Source organism: Melitaea cinxia, chromosome 9 (genome assembly GCF_905220565.1).
Source record: "Melitaea cinxia chromosome 9, ilMelCinx1.1, whole genome shotgun sequence".
Lineage (NCBI taxonomy): Eukaryota > Metazoa > Arthropoda > Insecta > Lepidoptera > Nymphalidae > Melitaea > Melitaea cinxia.
Window position 1 is genome coordinate 9147559 of NC_059402.1, and position 13319 is coordinate 9160877.

Here is a 13319-nt window from a genome sequence, read left to right on the forward strand (position 1 = left end):
TTCGTAAGCAACAGGTTGGCTACGTACACTTAAGCACGCAGAGAACTGTTCCTTGAAACCATGTCTTGCCTCGTATGCTCATATCCCATATTATATTATATTTATGAAATATTTTTTATGTTTATATAAAATCATCATCATCATCCTAATCATCATCATCACTTCAGCCTAATAGAGCCTACTGCTGGACATAGGCCTCCCACAAGTTCTTATATTGCTAGAATAAAAGCCATATAACACGAACATTATTTAATAAAAACTGAAATACTAACTCTATAAAGATTTTTCTACTTTTGTACCATTAAAAAACTTTATTCACCGGCGTTGGTTGAGATAGATGAGATAGCTGAAGTCTTTTCATTGTATCGTGACAGCTACAGTAGCCATCATCCATGATTCGCTGCATACTTTTGTTCAGCCGCATAAAGAAATAAGCGACCGTCCATCGACAGGCCATCGTGACGTGAAGCTCTATAGTGGTAACATGTTACTCTATCTAAGTGGTATCTGAAACGACTTCTGTTTTTAAGTGAAAATTGAATTAGACAATTAATAATATTTTTTTTTTATATAGGCGTAATAAATATATTTGTAATCGAAGCTATATAACAGTAAATTACCTTTGGGATATACAGATTAGACATTAAAAGTTTAATAATCTTATAAATATCAATTATGGCTTATTTAAAATATATCTATATGAAATTCTAGAACCTTTTTACATGGTTACGGTATCAAAACCTCATATTTATTTTCATTTGCATTAATAACGAGGAACATACAGTCTTATGAATATTCATGCAGGGTCAAAAAGTAATTATACATATTTGCTCACGAACAGATACACGCTTCACATATCGAATAGTCAATGAGTAAGTTAATTGATATTTCTGTTAATAAATATTAAATTTATCACCAAATATATCGAATGCGAATATAAATAGTTTTACCGGTTATTAATTAATTACTTTAATTTCCGATCGATCGTATAATCTAAAAGCGGTAGTGGAGAATTTTGTTATGATATTAATTATACAAATTGTTGAAAATTTTAATGACTTTATAATTGAATGTTAACCGATAGATTGTCATATCAAACTAAACTGTGTTAGCGTTTTCGCACATGCAAGAATACCTTATTTCTGGAGATTTTTTTTAAATATACATACATACATGTAAAATAACTGAGGTAGGGCACAGCAGGAATTTCCTGCTCAAAATATGGAGCAGCCCGACTGGGGTAGTACCTCGACCTTACAGAAGATCACAGCAAAATAATACTGTTTTCAAGCAGTATTGTGTTCCTGTTGGTGAGTAAGGTGACCAGAGCTCCTGGGGGGATTGGGGATTGGGTCGGCAACGCGCTTGCGATGCTTCTGGTGTTGCAGGTGTCTATAAGCTACGGTAATCGCTTACCATCAGGTGAGCCGTACGCTTGTTTGCCGACCTAGTGACATAAAAAAAAAAATACCTCGATAATGTTGCCGTAGTTATCTATATAGATGTGTGGACTTAGTGACGCTGTATTTCATGCAACATGTTTCTAATTTTGTACTGAAACACAGTTTATATATTATTTTCAAAAGAGTAAGTGCGGAGTTTCTTGCCAATTCTTCTCTGCAGAATCTACATTCCGAATCGGTGGTAGCTTCACTTTTACAAAAATAATAATTTATTTTTAAAGTTTTAATTTGTAAAATGATGATTCGAAAGTGCTCTTGGAGACTATTTGAATAAAGCTATTTTTGATTTTGATTTATTATCAGCTGTCAAACTTTTGTGTTTTCCACCATAAAAGCAGTTTCGCCGTACGAATAGTGAGTTACAATAATGTACTGCAGGTCTTAAAATATTAAAGGTAAAATTTATTTGAAAAGTAGAGACGTGTGTTACTTATTCGAAAAGAGTTTCAAGTAGCTTTATATTACATTTTATAATGAAAAATTAGTTGTTAATAATTAATAATTGTAAACGATATCATATTTAACTTAACTTACAATAAAACATTGGTTCATTATATCATAATTATGTGTATTTACATCCTAAGGAATGTATTTTTAGTGCAAAATGTTATCAAGACTGTGATATTCCTCTTATGCTGAAGCATACAACCTTTCGTTTTACGGTATTAAACAACTTTAGTTGTACAGTTTAAACAAAACGGTACGATTAGGATTCATATTTTGGGGTAAGACATTTGGTACTTCTTATCACAAAAATTTGGCACGGTTCCCTTAGAATTAAGAAATTGTATGTTCAAATAGTGGCATCCGTCATAGTGAGCATAGTTTGTAATGCTAATATTTCTAAGTACGCTTCAGCCTGTAATATCCCACTGTTGGGCATAGGCCTCTTTCCCCATGTAGGAGAAGGACCAGAGCTTAATCCACCACGCTGCTCCAATGCGGGTTGGCGGATATATTCCCTACTATGAGTAACGATCGCTATCAGGTGTACATAATAACAACCGGGACCGAAGGCTTAACGTGCTCTCCGAGGCACGGTGGGGAGACCCACAAGGACTGCACAAGCACCCAGACCACGGCAAACACCTGTATGGCTAATACAAATGTTTGTCATGTGCGGGGATCGAACCCGCAACCGCCGACGCAACAGGTACAATCCATGGCTGTAACCGTTGCGCCAACGCGGCGTTAATATTTCTAAGTATTATATTAAAATCTAGACATGTTTAACATTTATCACCATTACATAACGTTCTATAAATTAAATCAATTCACGTTTGTCATCACGCTCTTCATGTGATACTATAATCGTAGATAAACTAATAATCAAGGACATATAGTATAATAATAATAACAATGAAATATTATTCACAGGGCGCATAGTAGCAGAGATTATGCAGCCTCAAAGCTAAATAGATTATATCCTAAGTAAGATTTATTTTATGGGGCGCTCAACGCATAACTCACGTGATGGTTTATTTACTTTTTAACATAGAAAAAAATCATTTGAACGAAACATACTCGTATTGCAACTTATGCGGATATAATAATAGATACAGTATATAGAAAATTGGATTGTGCTAAATAAATTAAAATAAAAGTAAAAAAAGATAAGTAAAATTTTTTCTTATATGATTTAACTTACTCGGGTATAATGTACGATAAAGTTATAGTTTTCAGTTCTTTGCACATGTATATACTAGAGGAATAGGAAGTATAAGGTAACTCACGCAATTCAAAAAAATATAAAATTTTAATATCCTCAGACATATTCTTGCCCTATTGTTACAAAAGAAAAAACAATTTTCTATTGTAGGTAACATTTATTACAATTAAAGTATGTTAGTTTAATACAATAATATAAAACTATTAAAAATATTTAAAGTTTATTTGAAGTAGTCTCTATTGGCTGCAATACAGTCCTTTAAACGCTGAGACCAGTTATCAATAGAAGCATGCACTCTTTTCATGGAAAAACTCTTCACTGCCAATCGTATAGATTTAACTTATTGTAACGTATAGATTTATAACGTATAGATTTAACGATATTAACTTAAACAATCATAACATGATGGACTTTAAATTATCATGGCATCTAGAGCAAGCCATACTCTCATCATATAAAACTGATCATAAATCATAATCCAGCGAATTAAGGTCGGGTCTAGATGACGGCCAGTCTTCAGCTCTGACGAAGTCCGAAACGTAGGTTCCTAACCAAGATTGGGTGGATCGAGCTTTATGACCCGGCGCAGAGTCTTGCTGAAAGGACCATTCGTGGTTATTGAATATGGTGTTGTTAAGGGGCTTAGCTGCCTTCTCAAGAATGGTATCTTGATACACTTGTGCCGATGTTTTGATACCTTTTTCACAAAAATATGGCTCAGTCACTCCATAATAGGTAACACCCTACCAAACCATCACTGAAGTTGGATAATGCCCACGTTAGACTTTGTTGACTAATTAGGAAACTTCCTTAGAGGTTTGAGCATAAATATGGTCATTTTTTTTTGTTAAAATATTGCTTAATTGTAAAAAAAATATCATCCGTAAACAAAAATTTTATATGGCCTTCTTTTTTGTACCGCTTAAGTAGTTGTTTTGATTTTATCACCCTAATATTTTTTTAAATTAGCAGTTAAGATATGACCTGTGGGTCTTTTATAGGCTGCAAGTCCTATGTCATTTTTGAAAATACGCGACATGTTTCTATGTGCATCATGATGATCTCCATCTCCAAAGATAAAATATTTTGCTTTCGGACAGGATTTCTTCGAATTCTTTCCCTTACTTCTTTGATTGCCATATTCGTACGAACACTACGTGGATGGCCAGATCTTTTTCTGTAACAAATAGAGGAGGTTTCATTATACCTATAGCCTGGTACACAAACATTTAACTAATACCATGAATGTGGATGAAGAGGTTTAAAAATTGTATTTGGCTCCTTACCTACTTTGTGTAATGCAATCACAGCACGTCGGTTCTCTTTATCACCCCACTCCATTTTAATATCACAAAATATTTTACAATGTATTGGCGTGAAAAAGAGAACACACAACGCACAATCATATAAAAATGACAGATTCCAAATTCAAATGCAATATTTTGTTTATTTTTTATTGTAGCAGTATTTATGGCCAGTCTATTTACATATATTTCCATCTAATGTATAAATATATACACACTACCTTAGTGAGTTTAAAATACCAATTAATTTAATAAACAGCAAACAAATTGTTTAGAATGCAGACAATTATCATCATCAAAATATCACAAATGAATGTATTAACTATTCAGCATTTCTAAATAAACAAATCTCTAACCACAATCAACAAAAGTGCAAACGAAACTGTATAAATCGTATTAATAGAAATTTTAATTGATGTTTTCAATAGCACAATAGCAATATACTCAAGTGCTTTATTATTATAATTTTGTTGAAATAAACATTGCATAAACAAATAAAAGTTAGGAATTTAAATTATTACTAGTTGAATAAATCACAATATTATGTTATAGTACGAAAACATTTATTCGCTTAACGGTAAACTCAAAAGTATTGAATTGAATTAAAATTTAAGTAATTTTTAGTAATTGATTGATATAATTCATTAGTAATAAAAAAAGTGTCCATTAATTATAATATACTCTTTTTGTTTACAAAAAGTTAAATTATAAGCACTGGAACAGTGAAATCTAGAAAATTGCACACAACTGTTTCATTACATTTTAAAAAGTAGCGATTTTCGATTTCCTATGTCAAAAACAATTCAACAAATATCGTATACCTAACTTTTTATATTGTGTGAATATATTATGTTTTTTATAATCAATAATTTTATTTTATTATCTATGTGATAATATTTAAAACTGGAGTGTTTAGTCGAGATATTGTCACATGACTGTAGTGAAACTTTTTTTAGCTCCATCTAACTTATATCTCCCCCTCAACTTCCGTTCGTCTATCCTGATCACACTTTTCATAACGTTCTTGTCACGCATTCACCAGCTTACTCCCCAAGCATAAGTAAAGAAGTTTTACTTCAAACAAAAAAAATACATTAAATTATTTGTTTTTCTCATTTATTTTAATTATTTATTGAATCCACCGTGCCTCGGAGAGCACGTTAAGCCGTCGGTCCCGGTTGTTATCATGTACACTTGATATCGATCGTTACTCACAGTAGGAAATATATCCGCCAACCCGCATTGGAGCAGCGTGGTGGATTAAGCTCTGATCCTTTTCCTACATGGGGAAAGAGGCCTATACCCAGTAGTGGGATATTACAGGCTGAAACGTATTGAACCGCCATTCTTGGGCCGTCTGTTGTAAACCTGTTTCCATAGATGAATTTTAATTTATAGCTACCTATAATTTTAAGTTTTTTTCAAAAGATCCAAGACTTATGAAGATTTATGAAGTATTTTTTGCAATATTATTTTCTAATGAGAACAAAAATCTAGTGGTTAATGAACATCAGTTTCGAAAGAAATACATTTAGACTCAAAACTTTAACAGTAATCTCATTTGTCATTCTTTATTGGTCACCTTCGTAACACTTGCGGTTAGGAAACTTCTTTAACTAACCAGCGTTGACACAGCTTGATTTATGTTTCAGTTATTTTCAGGTGTCTTACAATAGATACTATGGTGTACATTACATACATGGGTAAATTGCACTTCTTCTACAAAGAGTTAATTATCTTTTTTATGATTTTACAGCTAAAGTCTCGCTTCGGCCGGTTTTAGTAAGATTATCACTTTTGCAATGGGCTAATATGAAAGACGTATAGGGCAAAAGGGCCATGGCCCGGGTTGGCATCCTGACTGAGGTCAGTCAAAATATATATATTGCGGATTTGCCTTTTAAACAATGAATTATAGAATTGAAGGGACAACTTTAAAAAAAAAGATCGACTGTCTAAATACTAAATAGACATAAAATAGGTTAACTAGTCTAAGAAAATGTATAATTATTAATATAAACCATATCAAATGGTAAAAAAACGAGTCAAATAACGCCATCTATCGATGATACGTTACGACGAGATGACGTTATTAGAACATGTCGTTACGTCTTTAGACTTTACGCGACAGATGGCGTTGCGACAAATGTAACGAGGTCATTCATTCATTAGATTTTACTCCTCATATTTTTCAATACCTTGGCCTTATCAAAATCAATTCTTAAGGAGTAAACTCCAAAACTGTAGAAAATATTGTATTAACTAGAGAAGAAATGGTGAAATTATAAGTCCATATTTATGTTTTGAATACTTGTAAATCCTTTGCGTGTAATTAATGTGTATTAAAGACTACACAAACACTTTTGTTTTTGAATACATGTATATTTAAAGTTTTATTTTATCTTATAACGAACTATAAGATTTAGCTAAAAAATCTTTCTTGTTACGAGCCCTAAATATATTTATTACTAATTGTAAAATGCTTTATAAAGAGGTTTATTATGGCAAAGTTTTGACCGTGCCATAGTAACTAATTGAATGTTTGAAAAATCGTCGGTATTAGCCTTCCGTATCTATAGTTTTCTATTTCGTATTAATGCATCTTAGTGTTAGGATCTATGTGTTTCATTTATTTAGTTATCATGAATTTACTTCATACATGTCTATCCGCCAACCCGCATTGAAGCAGCCTGGTGGATTAAGCTCTGATCCTTCTCGTGCATGGAGAAAGAGGCCTATGTTATGTTACTATAGATTATAAGGAAAGCTTAAATCTTTAAAAATACGCAACCAATTTAATTAAAACTTTAAAATGGTACCTATATGGACACCGTAACTACTCGTAGTGTTTTAAATTATGATTCATACATGAGTTTATAAGTGACAAGGAGGTCATTCGTTGTTATTCTTTGTGACACCTGTAATATATACATCCTCAGTAACATATGACCGTAATATAGTAAGCTGTCATAGAGCTGGTCGTAATATAGTCAATAAGAGATATCCAGCTTAGGTGCGACATGACTAAATCAGTCAGGTATCATAGTGAGGACGCACGCCTAAGCACTCGTCTAGACTACTAACGAAAAGAACCATATTTTGCTATCACTTACCTAATTTTAATTACGTACTAAAATTGGCTTAATCAACTATTTTAAGCAAGACTTTGCTGTACGAGTATTATGTCAGACATTTTTAAGAACATTTACTAGATTTATATAAATTTTCTCCTTTATAATTTTTATCGTTTGATCAAATTGTTGTAATTGTTGCTCTATTTTGTTTTGTATTTAATAGATATATCGTAGATAAAGACAGTCATAGCAATAAAGCCGTAATATAACATACAATAAAATAACATTAAGGAAAAATTACCTTGACGTATGAAAAGGGTTGTAATTATAAACTTACAAGCCTTGTCAATATCAAAATCAAGTCAAAACGTGGATTGCCTTGGAAAGAGGCACTCGCACTATCGCTTGATTTGAGTACTAATTATTTATTAAATATTTCGTAGACAATAGTAACAGATGTATTTTATATACAATTATAATATTATTTTATAGTAGTTATTTACCAGAGCACATAAGACATATTAACGTGGACAAGAATATTATGTAGATATAATTTGCCCTGTATAATAGAAGGTAGGGAAGCAATTTTCCTACAGTTCTATTCATATTATCATGCGAAAAAAAAAACGATTTTTCTGTATATTACTAAACAATAATATTTATTTTACTAATGACAAACAACGACTGATAAACATTTTGAAGTCTCTTCTCCAATTTAGGAGAATGGTTGAAGATATACCTATCACGCTGCTCTACGGTAGTTGCAGATTAATTTCCTTACCATGAGAAACAACCTATATATGATGTCTATGATAACAACGGTCTGACGGCTGTACGTACTCACCGAGGCACGACGACAAGACCCACAACAACATACAGCCTGAGCGTAAACAAACATTTACAAATACGAATAGTGGGAATACAAATTGTCAACTCAAATCTTATGAGATTATAATTACGATGGTAGAGAAATATTGCTCTGACTTGTATATATAGTTTTAGGAGCAACGTTCGGTTTTTGCTATACGATACAAATTTAGACGTCTGGTTATATTTCTTTAAATAATACAATTCATCAACAGTTTGGTGGAAAAAATACTAATTATCATTAAAATTGAAAAAGGGATTTTAATTTAAAGCAAACATTATATTATATTAGGAATAAATTATTACATTATATATTAATACAAATTAAATAGGGTTTACATTTTGGAAGACCCAATAAGACAGTTCATAATATAAAAAATGACTAAAGAAAAATTTGAAATAAAAATCTACTCACTAAGGTACTTTTTAATAATAAGAATATGATTAAGAACGGTTAATTTAATTATATTATAAATTTAAAGTGTAATGCATAATAAAGTGTTTGTTTTGCAGCCGAGTAGAATTATTATTAGTAGGTATAATAACAGTAACCGTCTATTATATAATATTAAATGAATTACGAATAAATGCTACTTGTTTAAAGTAAATACATTAAAAGCACGTGATGGCATTAAAGTAGCATCGTAGGACACGCCCTCTGCCGGAGCCTTGTCCGCGACGTTGCAACCCCGTCTGAAAAATAAAAAATGTATGTTTGATTTTTTTACTTTGGCAAACAACCTAAGTGATCCTTTTTCGCCAAGACTAGGTTACGTACTAGGATACCTTCAATTTTGTAAAATCAGGTAAATACACATAGCAATTGAGGAAAAACCTTGCTTAGATTTGTTTATTATCATTTAAATGTCCTAGTACCTTCAAATAGAAACAAAAATAAAGAATCTACCAGAACAAAAAAAAAAAATAAGACCGCACGGCAGAAGTGAAAACTTATTATTACGTATCAATAATAAGTATTAAATTAATAATGACAATTATATGCTGAACACAGCGACACAATATCGAAGAGCAGCTGACTGTAATTTTCTCGCTCGGGTACACTTGGCGGTCCCGAGTTCACCCGGTCGAGCATTTTACCTCAAAGGGGTTCAAAAAAAAAAAAAAAATAAAGCGGATCAGCCTAACTTACTACCCACAAAAATGTGTTTGCGGTGCGCCAAAAGAGGTTTCACGCTTAAAAAAACAAAAAGAATTAAAAAATATATATATTTTAAAGTTGTTTTTGAAACAGATGACATATATTTTGGCGAGAACTTGGGGATTCCTATGTCCAGCAATGGACTGCTATAGGCTGAACTGAACTGAAGTGAATGACTGACATATATTTAAAGTCGGAATAAAATTATTTAAAATATAAGTACAGTAACTAACGACTAATAAATATAATAAAAATAAGTTAAAATCAACAAGAACATACTTTATATATTAATTGGCACATTTTGTTTTCACGACATTTCTTTTTTTGACGTATATACGACTAAAATTCACAGTGATGATTATTATCGTGAGCGTGAAGTACATAATATATAATATCATTACAGCCTATACAGTCCACTGCTGGACATAGGCCTCCACAAGTTTACGCCAAAAATAACGTGAACTCGTGTGTTTTGCCCATAGTCACCACGCTGGGCAGGCGGGTTGGTGACCGCAGTACTGGCTTTGTCGCATCGAAGACGCTGCTGCCCGTCTTCGGCCTGTGTATTTCAAAGCCAGCAGTTGGATGGTTATCCCGCCATCGGTTGGCTTCATAAGTTCCAAAGTGGTTGTGGAACCTTGTTATCCCTTAGTCGCCTCTTACGACACCCACGGGAAGAGAGGGGGTGGCTAAATTCTTTAGTGCCGTAGCCACACAGCACGAATACATAATATAATATATAATAAGCGTTCCTAAATCAGGAATAATATATATTCTGCATTTTGTTCAGTGAAAAACACTTTTTACTCACCATATCGTTAGTGTCGTAGCTAGACAAACGCAAGGGTGCAGTCCTAGGACCATCTGAATCGGTGTTCAACCGTTGATTGAGGCTCTCTTCATGAAGAGCTTTTTGTAAAGCAATCAGCAATCGATCCAAAACAAGAGCAGCTCTCTTTTGTGGCATCAATATTTTCTGAAATTACAATTTAAAATGTTATTGAAGACTAGTTTGTTATGTTTATTTTCGATTATATGATTATTTGTACATAACATTAAAATGTTAAAATACTTGTTACAAAATGAACTATGGAAATTTAAAAATTACGTAAGACGAAATTAATAAATATTAGATAAATTGTTAAAATATACTATGAATTTAGTGGTTGTAATCTCATCACCATTACAGCCGATACAGTCCACTGCTGGTCATAGGCCTCCACAAGTTTACGCCAAAAATAACGTGAACTCATGTGTTTTGCCCATAGTCACCACGCTGGGCAGGCGGGTTGGTGACCGGGAATGGAATGTCAATTGTCGATTATTTTATGACTTTTATACATTTAGTCGACATTTTAAAATTATAAAACTGTTAAATAATAATAGAACGTATTTATTAGAAAGGAAATATTCACTTATATTATGGACAATGATAACATAATTTGGAGTCAAAAATTATTTCAGCATGAAAATTATTTACTAATAGTTAACGAAGTCCCAAAAAAAGCTCAAAATGCATTATTTTTTGGTTTTGATTTTTTTCTTTTTTTTTTTAATGCGTTTAGCAATAATAGTGACAGTGCTCTTCTCTAATTTATAACTTTGCGAATAATCTCCAAGGGCATTTGAAATTTATTAATTTATCTTTATTAACATTGACTCAACATTGTTGTTTAACATTAGTTTAGTTGTGGACATTGTTAGTTCAGGTGTAGATTGTTTTCAAACAATTAGGTACATATCTTCGTAAAGTTATCTTTATTAATTGAACCATAAACGGGTTGTATCGTTTATGATTCAAGCTGTTATCCTAAAAAAAAGAAATCATTCTTAGACGTTTTCTTGGGATAAAACTACTAAAATCATATTAAAAGTTTTTTTTTTCAGTTTTATTTATAATCTTATATTAAACATAATGATGACGCTTTTGCGCAACAGTCACAGCACTGATTTGTGGCTGTTGCGCTGGCAGTTGCGGGTTCATTCCCCGCACATGATGTAACATATATAATGTTACAATGACAAACATTTATATGGGCCATACAGATGTTTGCCGTAGTCTGGGTGTTTGTGTAGTCTTTGTGGGTCTCCCCACCGTGCCTCGGAGAACACGTTAAGCCGTCGGTCCCGCTTGTTATCATGTACATCTGATAGCGATCGTTACTCAATACTCATAGTAATGAATATATCCACCAACCCGCATTGGAGCAGCGTGGTGGATTGAGCTCTTCCTTCTCCTACATGTGGAATGAGGTCTATGCCCAGCAGTGGGATATAACAGGCTAAAGCGTAAGCGTAAGCGTAAACTTAATGATATCTATCTCATCAACGTGTCCCGTTAATTTCTGTTTCATTTAGGAGGCCGTTAAGAAGAAATTTTCGCCAATCAGGCGTTGTCTCGAAAAGCAATGAATAGAATGTTCAAATAGTTGTACGCCTACGGCATTATAACTCAGCCTAAGGATAACTTTTGAAGTATTTGGTAAAACAATGAAATTAAAGCAAACGGTAGTTGTGCAATATCATTGTCGTAACTAATAAAACACGTAAGACTATTTTTAGTAGTTTACAAGGTGTAGACGGGACAACAACATATCCTAAAGTGCACGAAGACATTAATGAACCGATACATATTTTATTTATAATTAATTAAATCGTGACACTTTTTTATTTTGGTGTATGGTTATGTTATTTTTTGATATAATACTTTTTAACTGTAGTGTAGTGTTTGACATACATAAAACTATTTCAATTGCCTCTTTAACCATTGCATGGCATATCTCGTGAAAATTAAGTATATCTATTTTTTACGGTTCTAATGATACAAATCTATGACAAACGAGCAGACAGAAGTATAGGCGGACAGTAGAAACTTTGAAATATGGCTTCATTATTGATGTACATGATAACAGCCGGAACCGAGGCCCACGAGGACTGCACAAACACCCACACACCACGGCAAACATCTGTATGGTCAATACAAATTTTTGTCATGTGCGAGGATCGAATCCACAACCGCCAGCATAACAGCCACAAACCAGTGCTGTAGTCGTTGCGTCAACCTGTAGTCACTTCAATGGAAACACTTGCCAACTTTCATTGCTTTTCTTCACTTCTCTCCGCCCAGCTCCACGACAGTGGAAATGTACGCCTAGGTTATTCATAGGCTTTAAACTATGAAAGTGTTTTATTTTTATATTTACCTCTGTTAGGTCGTTTCTATTGTCTGTGAGGTCATTTCTATTAAATCCCATATTGAAGTCATTGTTTAAGAGAGATGCGGATGATGTGTCGATGGACGGAGCGGCGAAGACGACGGACAGCGCCATGACCAGTAGTGGTACATATGCCATCATTTCATAGGACTGGATCCTGAAACTGACACATCATTTATTTTATTTTATTGCTTAAGGAAAATGGAACATAATGTAACTATATAATAAGTATCAAACAATAATAACAATACATCATGCTGTACTAATATTACAAACGTAATGAAGTTGTTGAACAGTCTTGTTCTGTTTTAGTTGTTTATTGAAGAGCTGTTTCAAAAATAATCTTTAAAAGGTTTAAATAATAGGGGTGGAGGAATCACCATAATCTCTACTACGAGCATAGACACTCAGTACTTTTCATTTCGAAGTTTTCGGTTTGCGTGCGAAGCGAAATAAAAGTAAAAATACGTAATCTTGTACAGCGTACAGCTTGTTTTAAATATTATAAATAAATAAATAAACAAACGCTTCACACTCAACGGCCCCCTGTAGGATTTTCTCCTGTGTC

General features: G+C 32.9%; 1 protein-coding gene across 1 annotated transcript; it reads right to left on the minus strand.

Annotated features, from left to right (window-relative positions):
- Positions 1–8833: 8833 nt before the first annotated feature.
- On the minus strand, positions 8834–12892 carry LOC123656723. Its single transcript, XM_045592382.1, has 3 exons — positions 12818–12892; positions 10348–10512; positions 8834–9070 (listed from the first exon to the last, which is right to left on the minus strand). The coding sequence occupies exons 1-3, from the start codon at positions 12890–12892 to the stop codon at positions 8990–8992; spliced, it is 321 nt and encodes a 106-aa protein (XP_045448338.1). The 3' UTR covers positions 8834–8989.
- Between the last annotated feature and the right edge of the window lie 427 nt (positions 12893–13319).

Coding starts and splice junctions, on each gene's coding strand:
- LOC123656723 (XM_045592382.1), bottom strand. CDS start 12,892: ATGATGGCATATGTACCACTACTGGTCATGGCGCTGTCCGTCGTCTTC. Junction 10,513..12,817: donor CGTCCATCGACACATCATCC/GCATCTCTCTTA, acceptor TTGTAATTTCAG/AAAATATTGATGCCACAAAA. Junction 9,071..10,347: donor GCTACGACACTAACGATATG/GTGAGTAAAAAG, acceptor TTTATTTTTCAG/ACGGGGTTGCAACGTCGCGG.